Source organism: Melampsora larici-populina (assembly GCF_000204055.1).
Source record: "Melampsora larici-populina 98AG31 unplaced genomic scaffold MELLAscaffold_42, whole genome shotgun sequence".
Taxonomy (NCBI): domain Eukaryota; kingdom Fungi; phylum Basidiomycota; class Pucciniomycetes; order Pucciniales; family Melampsoraceae; genus Melampsora; species Melampsora laricis-populina.
The window spans coordinates 768703-783765 of record NW_006768806.1 but is presented as its reverse complement, the minus strand read 5'-3'; the positions used below and the strand labels follow the sequence as shown (position 1 = coordinate 783765).

The following is a 15063-nucleotide window of genomic DNA, read 5'->3' as shown; positions in this document are numbered from 1 at the left end:
GCCCTTTATTACAATTATAAAGAGACATTTACTTTAGTTTTATAGTCATAAAGACTTATTGGGAATAATATCAATCAGATATTGCTTATTTCTTTAGTTATCATTTGGGAATAACACTATAGCAGTGTTGATAGTAATACAAATTGTGCTTTTGAAGTTAAAATACGTGTGAAGATATATTTCTCTGGTGCCTTATCTGTACTCAATACAACAGAGCCTTTCTTGATTGTGTTGTTTTAGAAGAGCAGTCCTTAGACAACTTCTACTAGTCATTTTATTAGTAGATTATCCTCTTCCAGCTCTGTATAACCCTTGTTGGGTTATAAGTTCTACACCGTGTTGCTGTGTGAGTTGTTTTGTGAAGCCATCTGTCCGAAGTTACAGAATAACCAGGATTGGGTGGAGCTATAGGCTCCGGTGTGTGTAAGGGAGTTTGATGATGACAATTGGTCTCAGTTCCTGGAGTAGGTGTTTGGTTCCCCCCGCTGAGAACGTATGGTAACGGCGCCGGCACCATTGGAGCATACCAAAAGCTGCCAGTTGGAAGGCCAGTGGTAGATGGGGTGCGGGCAATTCCGGAGCTAGATCGGTAAGGGTTCGTAAGAGGTGAGGGAGGTGGAGTGTCAGGATGGACGTTGGTCAAGGTTCTAACCACGATGTTGAAAGGTTCAACAATTTGTCGGAATTGGAAGGGAGAGTGTCCATCGTCAACTTCTGGATTGGTTTCTGATATATTGAAGCCGGTCTGCCGGGCAATTACATACATGTGTTTGCATGAAGACTTGTTTTGAGGAAGTGAGTACAGTTGCAATTGTTGACGTAGCCAACTTTTCCGTCTTTAGGGGGTGTGGTATTGACTTGGTATGTGGCCAGCATGGGCCTTGTAAAACTACTGATGGTTCACTGTTCACAGGGGCAAAAATTGATGCTCACAACTATGTGAGCGTTGAAATTTTCCTGTTTTGTTCCCATTTGTTTCCCATTTGTTTCCAATTTGTTTCCCATTTGTTTCCCATTTGTTTCCCTTTTCTTTCTGTTTGTCAGCTGATTACGTGATCATCAGGAACTGAGCAGACAAACTAAGCCTTCCTCAGCATTTATTCCTGAGCAAAGAAGTCTGAGGAAGGGCTGATCCTGAGCGGCATTCCCTGGTTCAGTAAGCTCCAAGGGATGCCACCAATGTATAGCTTAGGGGCTGAGCTTAACTGAGTATTCCCTTAGCTAAGTCTCTGAAGTATCCCCCAGATGGATCACAGAGCGCCAAGCTTGCCTCAAGCTTCATGGCTCCGGAATGAAGCCTGAGGCCCGTCTGCTCGTTCAACTGAGCTGCTCAGTTATTCCTCAGGGGCATCCCTGAGATCAGGAGGATCCGGAGGATTTCACTGCTCATTGGATGAGGGGCTGCTCAGTTATTCCTCAGGGGCATCCCTGAGATCAGGAGGATCCGGAGGATTTCACTGCTCATTGGATGCGGGGCTGCTCAGTTATTCCTCAGGGGCATCCCTGAGATCAGGGGGATCCGGAGGATTTCACTGCTCATTGGATGAGGGCCTGCTCAGCTAGTCCTCAGGGGCATTCCTGGCCGGATCAGAAGGATCCAAAGGATGTCACTGAGTATTGGCTGAGGGGCTGCTCAGTTGATCTCAGCCCCTCAGTGTGAAAAACTTTATCCGGGGATATCACTGAGGATTAGCTGAGCAATGAGCAGATGGGATGACGCTTTTATCAGGCTTCATTCCTTAGCAAGGAAGTCTGAGAAAAGTCCGGCCCATCAGTGATCCAGTCAGGGGATGCTACTGAGTATTTGCTGAGCAGCTCAAATGGGATGCCCCTGGGCAGGCTTCTTCACTGAAAAATGAAGCCTCAGGAAGGTATATTTCATGTGCTCATCTTCATTTTGAACAAATTGCTGAGTATTCAGTGCCTCATGAGCTGATCCTGAGTACTCATCGGGAATCAGTTATTGCTCATCCAAGATGGAAATGAGCCTTCTCAATAAATGTCAAGTAAAATATGAGAACCACAGGATGATCACCTGAACACAAACAAGATTGTGAATTGAATCAATCTGAAAGAAAATGAATCTTTTTTGGAGAATTCCAAAAAGTCTACAACGCTCACATGTATGTGAGTATCTATTTTGGCCCCTGTGGTTTGAGGTGGACGAGTCAGTAATGTTTTTTGACTGAGGATGAAGTAACTCCAAGAGATAGCTTACCTTGTTGTCTTTGTAGGGTTTGATTGTGACACCAAGATCCACGAGGTCACTGTCACTGTACGTTTCCAACAAGCCTTTGGCTATGTTTTGGTACTTTGTGGCGCGCTGAGGGCGAAAGCCAAGGGTGGTGGTGAAAACACTTTGTTGAAAATTGGGCTCTGCTTTGTCAGCTAAAGTTTGGAGCAGATCATTGGGTCGCCGGAGTGTATCACAACTAAGAAAATTGTATTTTAAAACACAGTGATAACTTTTGGTGAAGTTATTTGTGTGTATGCCTTGCATAGGTACGTCCCTCTTGGACATCATGCAGTGAGAGTAGTTGCCTACCCATTGAAACTCGAAGTATCGGAGGAATCCAGGGTTGATGGTTTGATTGTCGTGGCGGAATTTGATAATAGCGTCCTGCCATTGTTTTGCATAGATCACCGCCATGGCAGCTGAATGGTATTGCTTTACAAACTTTGTGCCTCCCTGTGTGAATGAAATGTTAGCCTATGAGGCCAAGGGGGACTGGAAAATGGACTAACGTATGTTTTTGCCTTGAGCTTGATAGCACGGGAGACATGAAAAATACACCAATAATGTTGTGGTTTGAATGTGCATGTAGCATAGGTGTTGGTGACCGCTTTAGCGTAGGCTGGCGCGCAGTCGGTCATGAAGGCTTTTGGTAATAACTGGAATTGGTCCTTCATCCATCGCAAGAGGCTGCCAACGGTCTCGCTGAAGGAAAATAGTCAGGTGACGGCCCACTAAACAAAGGAGAATAGGTTGCTTACGCCTTCTCATCGGTAGTCAAAAAGCAGGCAACCGGTAGCCCACTGCCAGTGACCGGATGACGGAGGACTATTGTAAGTAGAGTGAAGCTGGTCAACGGCCACTCGGGTACACTGGAACAAACACTGTGCGTTGAGTCAAAGCATAGAACATTGTCTCCGTGGCGGCGGATTTGTTCTCTTTGCCATGGAGACAGGAACGCAACGGATGTGTGTTGTGATGTAGCATCAAATGTGTTATTGACAAACCATCCTTGTTCTCGCAAGCGGTCACACCACAAATTCATTGAAGTTATAACATCAGAACTCAGATACTTGGTCTTCACTTCGAGTCGGCAAATTGTGTTGTTAAACCTTGTGCGGTCAATGTTCAGGGCCTCAGGAACGATACCTAGAGCCGCATTCTCATCCTTGGGTGGGTGTCAGTGTTGAGATTTGGAAAAGATGCTTGGTTGGGTCCACTTACAGGGAAGAGATCCGGGCATGATAGCAATCTTGAGATGGATCGCCATGTTAAGCCTGAAATGACACGTTTGTTCAACCAAGTAGCAACAACATCTGGCAAGCGCATGTTGCGCATGTCTTCAAGTGAATACGGATTGTGACGCTTGTGTTCCCAATACCACTCGAACTTGAGGTCACCTGTGATGGTCTTTTGAATATAGAATTTCGCAGGACATTGGACACGGACAGAGCCACTGGAACATCGTGTAGCTTTGGTAAGAGTGGGCTTGATGCGGGTAGAGGGTTTGCCTGAGCAGTTACATAGCCAGGTCTTTGTCCATTCGTGACGTCAAGTAGGACCACGGGGAAGGCGAGGAACATCGGTCTCAAAGGCAAGCTGCTTGGTGGACTTCCTAGCTGCTCCATTGAATTGCTTTCCCTGATAGATCCATATCAAAGACGATGTCATAGCAAAAATTATGTTGTTTTCAATACTGGCCTTGCGGGGTAAGCTAAGGCGCACAACTTCGGTATCAAAGTGAGGGGGTTGGCGGGACGTGTCGCGAACAAAACAATTAGATATTGGATTGAAATCAAAACCAGCAGGGGGAGGAGCCAGATGCACAAGGGGAAAAAGAAGCCATTCGTGTATATTGGCAGGGAAATGGTAAGCATCCGCGCTCGTGATGAGAGGGGAACGGCGCGAGTCTACATCGGTGTCCTCAATGATTGTATACAAGCCGGGCCGTGACTTCGCCGTCTTGCCTGGTTTGTTTGGTCTCATTGCGGTGAAGTTCGTGATGACAAGAGAGAAGTTGCAGCTTTGAGCACAAATCTGGCACTCACAAGACACGACCAACCAATTGCCGCTGTCGTTGTCCCTCCCAAACAGTGATCCCTTGGTCCTCTGTCTGAGCTCAAATGAATGCTCCCGCCTCATTTGCTCTGCAATCCCCTCCCTCGTGTTTACAAGCCGCCGACAATCAGCGTCAGGACTCCAGATGAAGTCCCAATCAGTCCTCCGTCTGAGCTCCGCGTATTCATCACCACTGATTTCCTCTGGGACTTCCTTTTGGAATCAGAATCAGAACACCAAATGAAGTCCCAATATAGCAGACGAGCGGCCCACGCTCACTTCACAGCATCCTTTTCAAGTCGTCTCGCCTTGATCAACCCTCAGCCGTTGATCCCCGGCCTTCAACGCCCTTGTCCCAAAGAACATCGCCGCAAGGACTTCCAGGATCATCGTATCCGTCCATGCCACCCTTCCCGAAATGCCATGTCCTTTCGCGGACTTCCTGCAGGCCATGTGGCACGTGGCCTCGGATTAGCGGCACTTACTTGTTTCGTGACTTACAGGACGATCACTGAAGTGTTATTCACTTTTTGTCAGTGACCTCATTGTTCTTGACAGACAGTTCGTGGACTTCCACGGTCCAGCTCAATCGGTCATCTTTCCCACAGCGCTCGGCCAATCCCAATTTGGAATCTGTCAATAACCTTCTGGTGGAATAAATTCAGGTGATGCACTTACAGCCGTTAAAGGATTAAACGGCAGAATTCTTTGTCTGTGTGATGCACCCAAAGTAAAATCTGAGAGGCCAAAACTAGATTAAACCTGGTTTTGGACACAATTCAACAATGTCTTGTGGGAGACCTGTCACTTTTGATCGGATTTAACAAGTTTTATACTTGTGTATTAAATCTCGGTGCGACACAAATTTGTATTTTTATGCCTTTTATATATTTAGTAGCTGTAATATCCAGTTTGGGCTGTGCTGGCAAGTCTGGCTGAAGCTGAAATACAGTGTTCAGCTGTCATTTGTACACAGATGTATCATGTTTCCAGCTCCAGGCGCGCAGGGGATGCTCTCATCAATGCTTCATTGGCCAAAGATTGAGTCAAAGGTGTCACTATTCACGTTAGAATCGGTCTTCGTGTAGCAACCAAAAATTGAATTATGCATCCTGCACGTGTGAAAACATCAAGTTACACAACCCGGTGCCTCATGTCCGTAAGGTAAAACGTCAATAAATTGATGTTTTCACACCTCTACCTACCATTGGTGGCGATGCTCTCAGACTCGAGTGCCAGAAATTTCCTCGCCATGAGTGAACTTCATCAAGTTGTAAGTTGAGCTTGACAAGTAAAGTGCGGAAAGATGTGAGAGGTATGATGTATTGTTTACAAGAGAGTTGAACAAGCCGATTTTGCCCGCAAAACCATAGCAAATTGGCGAAGTTGTGACAAGTATTTCAATTCTGTTACTCATTTTTTGTGTTACGACCTGTGACAGTTTGTCCCGCACATATACTTAAATACATTTCATACTCCGGCTTGAGCTGGCTTGAGTGACAGAATAAGTATCCCTCCGAGTCCCGGTGAGCCAAATTCAACCTGGTTCAACGTTCAACGGGACTCGACAGGACTCGACTTGTTGGTGTACTTCCTCACCGATCTCCGAATAAGAGTTTGTCAGCACCGGTGGGAGATTCCCACCAATGTTGGGTGAGGATATTTGTACCTGCTTGTCGGGTGACGGCTTGGAACGCGCCGAGAAGAATGGAAACAACAGTCGTGGTCCGTGAAAGAGTGCGAGTAGTATGCCTCATCCCTCAAGGTGACGAAAGGATTGGCTATAAAAGCAGGACCTCAAGGCTCGTTTTTCATTCCTCCTCACTCCTCATCCAATCCACTCTTCAACACAAGTCTTACTATTAAAACCGTGCTAGCTTTACGACGCTTTACTATCAACTCTGATCATCAAAGTCTTCAATCAGTCTTTAACATACCTTCTCATCATGCATTTCACACTCCCACTCTAATTAGCTTTGTTGTGTGTATTCCAGGCTGTTGTGGCTTTACCTACCCAATCGTCTGGTCTTGATACTTCCGATATTTTGAGTCGTCGAGCAGGGACTGAGGAGGTCGTTGCGGGTGGAAACGTCAAGGAGAAATCTATTGAACAAAAGTGTTTCGGCAACATCAACAATATTTGGGGAGGCGGTCTACCATTCACTTACAATTACTATAACAGCCTTATGTATCAAAATGGGTTTTCCGGTCTTTGTAACTCTTACTTCGGGGGTGGTTACCAATGGGGTACCTGCGGTTCGTACTTGGGATGCCCAGGTGCCGTCAACACATTTTACAACTCCTACCTGGGTGGATTCAATGGTCTTCAGGGCTCTTCCTTATATACCTTGAATGACAAAGACTTGAAATCAGTAAGTCTTTCGATTCATTTTCTTTGGATTGGTCTTATGTTTTTCAAATCCTGACCTCTCCTCCTGCTGTCTACTTTGCATTTTAGGACAAGAATGCTGCTTGAGCGGTCGGATTGAGCTTCGAAATTGTTTTATGACTTTTCCTGAAATTTTATGATGGTTTTTCATCATTCATTCTTTATATTGTATTGCGTTCTTATGTTGACTTTATACTTTGACCTTATGCTCATGTCGCATTATAGAATTTATTGAACTCGAATGATTTTGATGTGATACGATACACGATTCTGTTTCTGCTTTCTGTTTTTTTCCTCTGTATTGCGCTGTTCTCCCTCGAAGTGTTTCTCACGTAAAAACATTCTTGTCCAACACGCCTGTAAGTTGGTGTCTAGCTCTTTGTGATTGGTAATTCATCGGCAAACATGCGCTTGTGGACTACAAAACCTTGACATCATCTCAAAGATGTGATCATGAGGTGCCTCTGTTTGACCCCTTGCACATTGTTTCCCAACGTCTTCGTTCTGGTGTGATTACCAAAATGTTCTAAAAATTAGACTTTAGAACATTTGTGAAAGACCAATCCTTTCCTTGCCGTGGCGTCCCAAAAATCCCTTTCTGGCTTTCGCGTTGATGAGATAAGTGAACAATCTCAAATACGTACACACTCACTTTAATTGTCACTACTCGGATGCTTTGACTGAGTATGTATCTCTAGAATAATTTTGACTACCTTATGAACAAGCTCTCGTTCACATGATGCATCAAGACAGGCTAGAACCACTTGAGATTGCCAATGGGACGGTCTCAAGAACTTCGGTTCTGAAAGCTCAATTATAGCCTTGAAGTAAAGTTTTTAGATTCGGACTAATGAGAAACAAGTCAAATGGATTTTGGAAAGGAATTTCAATCGAAAAATCGAAAAAACGATTTAATAGAAACCAAGATCTCACAAAATAGAACAATAGAAAGGTGCACAAGAGGAAGCAGGTTTCTCAAATTTTTGGATCCAATATGCAATTCTTTCACAATTTCAAACCAATATCCACCATTTTGTTTCCTTGTATCAAAGATTGGTAGAAGAACTCATCAAAGTGAAGGATTTGAGTTCCAGGTTTCCATTTGGTACACTCATTTCTATAGTCTAGAGAGTTCACCGAGTAACTTTGGTGCAGCACCCCCATATGCAAAGTGGGTGTTGTCTTTGTAATACCATAACAACTTCATGACTCTTGCCTTTCTGCACCTCCTGTAAAGGTATGTTTATTATCAATTCATATATACATTCATTCTGACTGGGGCCAGTGGTTAATTTGTCAGCTGGCATGTAAGACATGGATCACCTCAAGGACTACTATGATGGGAGACTCCAAAGATAAGGAAAAGCCCAAAGAATCTTGACATTCCACACAAGCCCATAGTTCTCAACTTATTGAGAAGCTGAGGGCACTTTTGAGATGCTCTCATACAGAGCTTCTCAAAAGTAGCTTATTAGAGCAATTGCTTTTTTGAAATTTTCATTTGAAGCATTCATTTAATTCAGAGAGATGAGCTTGACATGTAAAATACCCCAGCTTAAATGGCTCTTGTAATGTTTGATGAAACACCCTAAAAAGCTACTTTTGAGAAGCTATGGATGAGGTGATCTTGCAAGTACCCTTGGCTTCTCACCAACTTGAGAACTGCGGGCTTGTGTAGAACTCCAAGATTTTTTGGGCTTCTCTTTATCTTTGAAGTCTTCCACCATACCTCTCCTCTCCAACCTTACACTGTCAATGTATGCAACTGTTAGCCTTTTTTTCATCATTTCAAAGCTCACTGGTTCCAAATTTTGTTTTGAAAACTGTAATGAAAAATAAACAGCCAGTGCATGAAATGATGCAGTACTGCACAGGAACTCAGGAAAAGTACCTGTTCAGGTTTCCGTGATGATGTGGGTTTCAAGTGGTCATCCTTTGGCATGGTTGTATTATGAATCATCTTGATAGAGACTTGAAATCAGTAAGTCTTTCGATTCATTTTCTTTGGATTGGTCTTATGTTTCTCAAATCCTGACCTCTCCTCCTGCTGTCTACTTTCCATTTTAGGACAAGAATGCTGCTTGAGCGGTCGGATTGAGCTTCAAAATTGTTTTATGACTTTTCCTGAAATTTTATGATGGTTTGTCATCGTTCATTCTTTATATTGTATTGCGTTCTTATGTTGACTTTATACTTTGACCTTATGCTCATGTCGCATTGTAGAATTTATTGAACTCGAATGATTTTGATGTGATACGATACACGATTCTGTTTCTGCTTTCTGTTTTTTCCCTCTGTATTGCGCTGTTCTCCCTCGAAGTGTTTCTCACGTAAAAACATTCTTGTCCGACACGCCTGTAAGTTGGTGTCTAGCTCTTTGTGATTGGTAATTCATCGGCAAACATGCGCTTGTGGACTACAAAACCTTGACATCATCTCAAAGATGTGATCATGAGGTGCCTCTGTTTGACCCCTTGCACATCGTTTCCCAACATCTTCGTTCTGGTGTGATTACCAAAATGCTCTAAAAATTAGACTTTAGAACATTTGTGAAAGACCAATCCTTTCCTTGCCGTGGCGTCCCAAAAATCCCTTTCTGGCTTTCGCGTTGATGAGATAAGTGAACAATCTCAAATACGTACACACTCACTTTAATTGTCACTACTCGGATGCTTTGACTGAGTATGTATCTCTAGAATAATTTTGACTACCTTATGAACAAGCTCTCGTTCACATGATGCATCAAGACAGGCTAGAACCACTTGAGATTGCCAATGGGACGGTCTCAAGAACTTCGGTTCTGAAAGCTCAATTATAGCCTTGAAGTAAAGTTTTTAGATTCGGACTAATGAGAAACAAGTCAAATGGATTTTGGAAAGGAATTTCAATCGAAAAATCGAAAAAACGATTTAATAGAAACCAAGATCTCACAAAATAGAACAATAGAAAGGTGCACAAGAGGAAGCAGGTTTCTCAAATTTTTGGATCCAATATGCAATTCTTTCACAATTTCAAACCAATATCCACCATTTTGTTTCCTTGTATCAAAGATTGGTAGAAGAACTCATCAAAGTGAAGGATTTGAGTTCCAGGTTTCCATTTGGTACACTCATTTCTATAGTCTAGAGAGTTCACCGAGTAACTTTGGTGCAGCACCCCCATATGCAAAGTGGGTGTTGTCTTTGTAATACCATAACAACTTCATGACTCTTGCCTTTCTGCACCTCCTGTAAAGGTATGTTTTTTATCAATTCATATATACATTCATTCTGACTGGGGCCAGTGGTTAATTTGTCAGCTGGCATGTAAGACGTGGATCACCTCAAGGACTAATATGATGGGAGACACCAAAGATGAGGAAAAGCCCAAAGAATCTTGACATTCCACACAAGCCCATAGTCCTCAACTTATTGAGAAGCTGGGGGCACTTTTGAGATGATCTCATACAGAGCTTCTCAAAAGTAGCTTATTAGAGCAATTGCTTTTTTGAAATTTTCATTTGAAGAATTCATTTAATTCAGAGAGATGAGCTTGACATGTAAAATACCCCAGCTTAAATGGCTCTTGTAATGTTTGATGAAACACCCTAAAAAGCTACTTTTGAGAAGCTATGGATGAGGTGATCTTGCAAGTACCCTTGGCTTCTCACCAACTTGAGAACTGCGGGCTTGTGTAGAACTCCAAGATTTTTTGGGCTTCTCTTTATCTTTGGTGTCTTCCACCATACCTCTCCTCTCCAACCTTACACTGTCAATGTATGCAACTGTTAGCCTTTTTTTCATCATTTCAAAGCTCACTGGTTCCAAATTTTGTTTTGAAAACTGTAATGAAAAATAAACAGCCAGTGCATGAAATGATGCAGTACTGCACAGGAACTCAGGAAAAGTACCTGTTCAGGTTTCCGTGATGATGTGGGTTTCAAGTGGTCATCCTTTGGCATGGTTGTATTATGAATCATCTTGATAGGGACGGTATAAGAGAGTTCCTTGAAGTCCTTTTGATATCCCATTCTCAGTCTCAATTATATCACAATCATCACAATCCAGAAATCCAATACCATCTATAATCCTTCAAAATTGTCATTACAATGGCTTCATCAGCAGCATTGATTGCTATTGTTTGACCATTCTCTGGTTTCTATATGTTTTTGAACATAACCTCCAATCAACACCCCAGAAGCGTGAAGCTGACATTGATTTAAGTTTGATTAAATACCTCCCACCAAGAAGTTGATAACATTCCATCATCAACAGACATTTAATTCTCTATAAAGAACAAGGTCAACCTTCACCTAGAATGAAATCCTTACAGCAACTATTACAGCCTTGGTTTGGAAATCACATCAACTCATTGTGAAAATCAGTCATCTCTTCAAGCTATTCCCCACTCATTGATGTCCTCTGATTCGATCCTTACTATGGTTACCATTCACAATCCATCACTGATACATCATCTGATTGATTTCCAGCAGTAAACTTAACACTACTCGTTGAATCACGCCATTTGAATTCACTTATGTATCAGCCTTGAGAGTTTATCAGTGCAAAAGCTGATGGATCATGTTGAAACAATGATGGTCATTTTCAGCCTTGTAACAAAACAAGGCCATCAGATTACTATTCTCAAAGTTCTTTTGATTCAAGTCATCTGACTGAAAACAATTACCAATCAAACCATTCTAGTCAGTAAGTTGGAATTCGTGAAAAACTTTGAGTAAGTGTAGCTCATGATGAAGTCAGTGAAGATCAATGAAGAGCTCAGCTAAAAAATCCAACTCGTGATATTCCCAGTCTAAACACCAACCTGCAGCTGACTTTGATCAAAAGTGGCCAGAAGGGGTCTTCATAAGTTTGCATTGAGGAGCCACATTTTCTTGATGATAAGATGAGTCAATATGAAGATGTATGGATTATGTTGTAATGTAAGCAATGCTTTCAAATCCTCTCACTCAAGAAACAGACTTTTGGATCAAATTGTGCGATCTCAAAAAATCGACTTCTGAAGACTCATATTTTTTTTTGGCTGAGTTGGAATTAAAAGGATGTGAATGCAAATTCGACTACATATTCAAGATGAAAAAGTAGAACATATATCATGATTGGAAAGATGAAAATTTGAAACTATAAGTCAAAAGAAACCCCATTTTAACTGCCAGTCAAGAATAATACTTTTCAAGTGAATAGAAATGCTTCATTACTTTTTCTTCAGGAAAAAAACACGCTATGCCTACTTTTTTTGGTGTATCTTGCTAACTACAATCTTTACTTTTGCTAAAAATAATTTATTTACTGATAGTTGCCATTTAATAAATAATTCAAATAATTCATCATTCATGAGTTTGCTTGCAATTATTGTTTGTTTTCTTTCTTTGTAACAATAATTCTTTGTGGATGACTTATTTGTTGAAAAAGATAAAACCATTACCATATGCATAATGCGGGATACAATGATATTTTCTTCTTCAAGTGCTGGTCGTTGATCGTTACTACCGAGTGATCAAAAAAGAGAATGTTCACTCAATGGATTTGAAATACAAGACGGGTGAAAAGACTCGGTTTGATGAGAGTCTGAAGAGAATTGTGAGGTGATCTTGGATCAAGAGCTCCAACAATATCTTTCAAAGCATCTACTACAAAGACCTTCACGTGGAATGTTTTGACGTTCTCGAGATCTATCAACTACTGCGCAAGCTAGACATGCAGACCAAAGTGGATCTCGAAAGTTCTGGTTTTGCACATCTTCTTCTGTTGGAAATCCTCTATACGCAATCTCAGAAGCTGCACCAAGAAAAGCTTCGGCTTGAGTGTTTGAGTACTGAAAAGGCCATGGTATTAGTTCTAGTTCCGCAATTCTCGATAAATTGGTGAAGAAAATAATGAGCTTACCTTGATTTGGTCGATGGATGTGTTGGTGATGCCAAGTGATCCGTCCAAAGGAGCTGAATTAGCAATCCATACGATTAATGGAGAATCGGTCTCATCGCAACCGAAGAAAGTCGGATGAGATCTTAATTTTTCAAACTCTTCTTCTGAGCTTGGTACGTTAGGGAAGCTATAAGCACCCGATGCAAGTTGAGCTCTCGCAAATGTAGCTTGTAAAGATGCCCCAGTGGCATAATTGGGTCCTTCTGTTCCGTCCTAAGTCACAATTGAAAAATACTCACATCAAGGACTGGTTTTGGGAGCGAGTTGGAAATGAGTAAGAACAGTGTTTGATGGAATACTGACATTGACCAAACTGATTGAATCGATACCAATGATGATGTCTACCTTTCGGGCTGGAATCAGCAATGGTAGATAGGGAGTCACAGCTGTGATGAAGATGATGCGAAAATCAGACTACTGAGTTGATCGGTGGATAGAAAGACAGACTTACCGCCATCAAGACCTCCGTCAAGAAGCCGAAGCTCAGTTGAAGCTTTATCCAAGTAAGTATCGGATCCCAACTCCAAGAAAGGATTTGGGACTGAAGCTGTATCGATAGATATACCAGGTTGAGAACTTTCGAAAGTAGTATTGATAAGGCTTATAATTGTATGAATTGAACTTTGACCAAAGAAGAAAGCTTCAGATGTATTAAGGTTTGGAAAGATATCACTAGAAATGGCAGAAAGATAACTAGCTTGATCGAAACCTTGAGCACATTGTTGAGATTCTGACTTTCCACCTCTTAAACGTGTTCCTAAATATTCTGTTGGAATAAAGCTAGCCAAATTCTCATCCCAACTTCCTGATTCTATTGGTGTGAATTCATAAGCGGTATTGGTCAAGGGTATTAAAGCCTTTGGTTGTTTTTGTGTTTCATCTTGACCAGGTGAGATAGCTAAAGCTGTGATAATAGGGAAGGGTTGTTCAAAGCGCTGGAAGGTTGACCTGAAAAGGGAGAAAACGAATTGATAAGCAAGCCACCAAATAAGATTGCCGCTTACCATTTCAGCTCATTTTGGGGAAAGAGCAGGAAAGAGCTTACAGTTTTTGAATGCCAGAGAAAGTAACATCTATACCGTGTGGTAGAGAGTCATCAAAAAAGTTATTTTCAGTAGTTCCATTGGTAATATGATAACGAAGTACTAGAGACCAAAAGTCGGCCATGGTAACGTGAAATCCAGCTTTGAGCTTTTGACCCATTTTTGTTAACACATCGGTCACATATTGTTTATTCTTGTCGTCAATTTCCTTCCCGTCAGAAACTGTTTGATTATCAGCAGGCTGATGATTTAAAAGTGGAAATCAATTTTTCCATCAAAAGTAATTACGATCATTCAAAGTTGACTCACACTGAAAAGGTCATATTGGAGTAATAAACTACCAAACTGACTATTTTTGTCTTTTTTCTGATGAGCATGTTTTGAGAGTGCTAAATCATACAAAGTTGGAAAATTGGCCTGGGCGAGAGCAGTGACTACCCAAGAACCACCACTAAGACCAACCAGATAATCACTAGCTTGCAAAAGTCCACCCGTACCAACATGAATTGAAGTTTTATTTCTTCCATCAAATGCATTTAGAACACCACTCGAATACAAAGATGCGCGATATCCTCCACCAGAAGCGGCCAAGGCGGTACGAGGTAAGATGTCAAGATCATTTGATGTGAGAATGCTTTCGATGTAATCGGGTAATGTAGTGTCGCTGTCACTGTCGATCAAATGTGATATAGTAGTGTATAAACCGCCTAGGGCATCAGCAATCGAATCTGATGCTGGGTTTTTCTTCTTTTGGGCATGTGTAGCTTTTTTCAAGGAGTGCTTGACGTTACGAAAATAAGTGTTATATGCTGGACCCACTACTTCTTGACGTCGACTTTGGATGTAATTCAGTTCAGAAGGGTTTAATGTTTGAGATTCTTTAGTACCTGCATTTCGAAGTGAAAAGTCATGAGGACACTGAATAAGATGTATTGAAGAAGGTTGATTGAGAGTAGGAAGTGCTGATGTATAGAAAAAGGAAATCAAGAGTAAATGAGTGATTGAGATTAGGATGGAATGATTGAGAATTTTAAACATGGTTCGGTAAGAGATAAAGTGGTAAAGAGGGATCAGGAATCAATCACGAGGAATCTAATGCATGTAAGTAAGAAATCAAAGTTAAAGTGTACACTACTAATCAATCTTGGTCATCCACTCATCATGATATCATATCAGACTGAAGAAAGATCTCAAGAGAAAGGATGTATCATGTAAGTTCTGCGCAGTTGAAAAAAACAATTGAAGATGATATTCTGATGAAGAGAGAAGCGAGTCAAAGCCAGAGAGTGAATAGAAAATGGTAAGCCAGACTGGTTAAATCAGCATCAAAGCCACATCAGATTTCAAGTATACAGCATGGCATTGGCTACAATTCTTATTAATCAATCAATCCACAGGGTGATTGAAATCCAGATC

The 15063-nt window shown here is 41.7% G+C and overlaps 2 protein-coding genes across 2 annotated transcripts; one reads left to right on the top strand and one right to left on the bottom strand.

The window, feature by feature from the left end:
• Nucleotides 1-5543: 5543 nt before the first annotated feature.
• MELLADRAFT_110260 (uncharacterized protein) lies at nt 5544-6767 on the top strand (the record flags this gene model as incomplete). The annotated part of the gene is made up of 5 exons (XM_007414291.1): nt 5544-5564; nt 5795-5817; nt 5863-6016; nt 6286-6663; nt 6750-6767. The coding sequence occupies 5 exons, from the start codon at nt 5544-5546 to the stop codon at nt 6765-6767; spliced, it is 594 nt and encodes a 197-aa protein (XP_007414353.1).
• A 5508-nt stretch (nt 6768-12275) lies between these two features.
• MELLADRAFT_110259 (uncharacterized protein) lies at nt 12276-14685 on the bottom strand (the record flags this gene model as incomplete). The annotated part of the gene is made up of 6 exons (XM_007414280.1): nt 12276-12494; nt 12566-12817; nt 12908-12990; nt 13056-13552; nt 13650-13888; nt 13957-14685. The coding sequence occupies 6 exons, from the start codon at nt 14683-14685 to the stop codon at nt 12276-12278; spliced, it is 2019 nt and encodes a 672-aa protein (XP_007414342.1).
• Nucleotides 14686-15063: the final 378 nt, after the last annotated feature.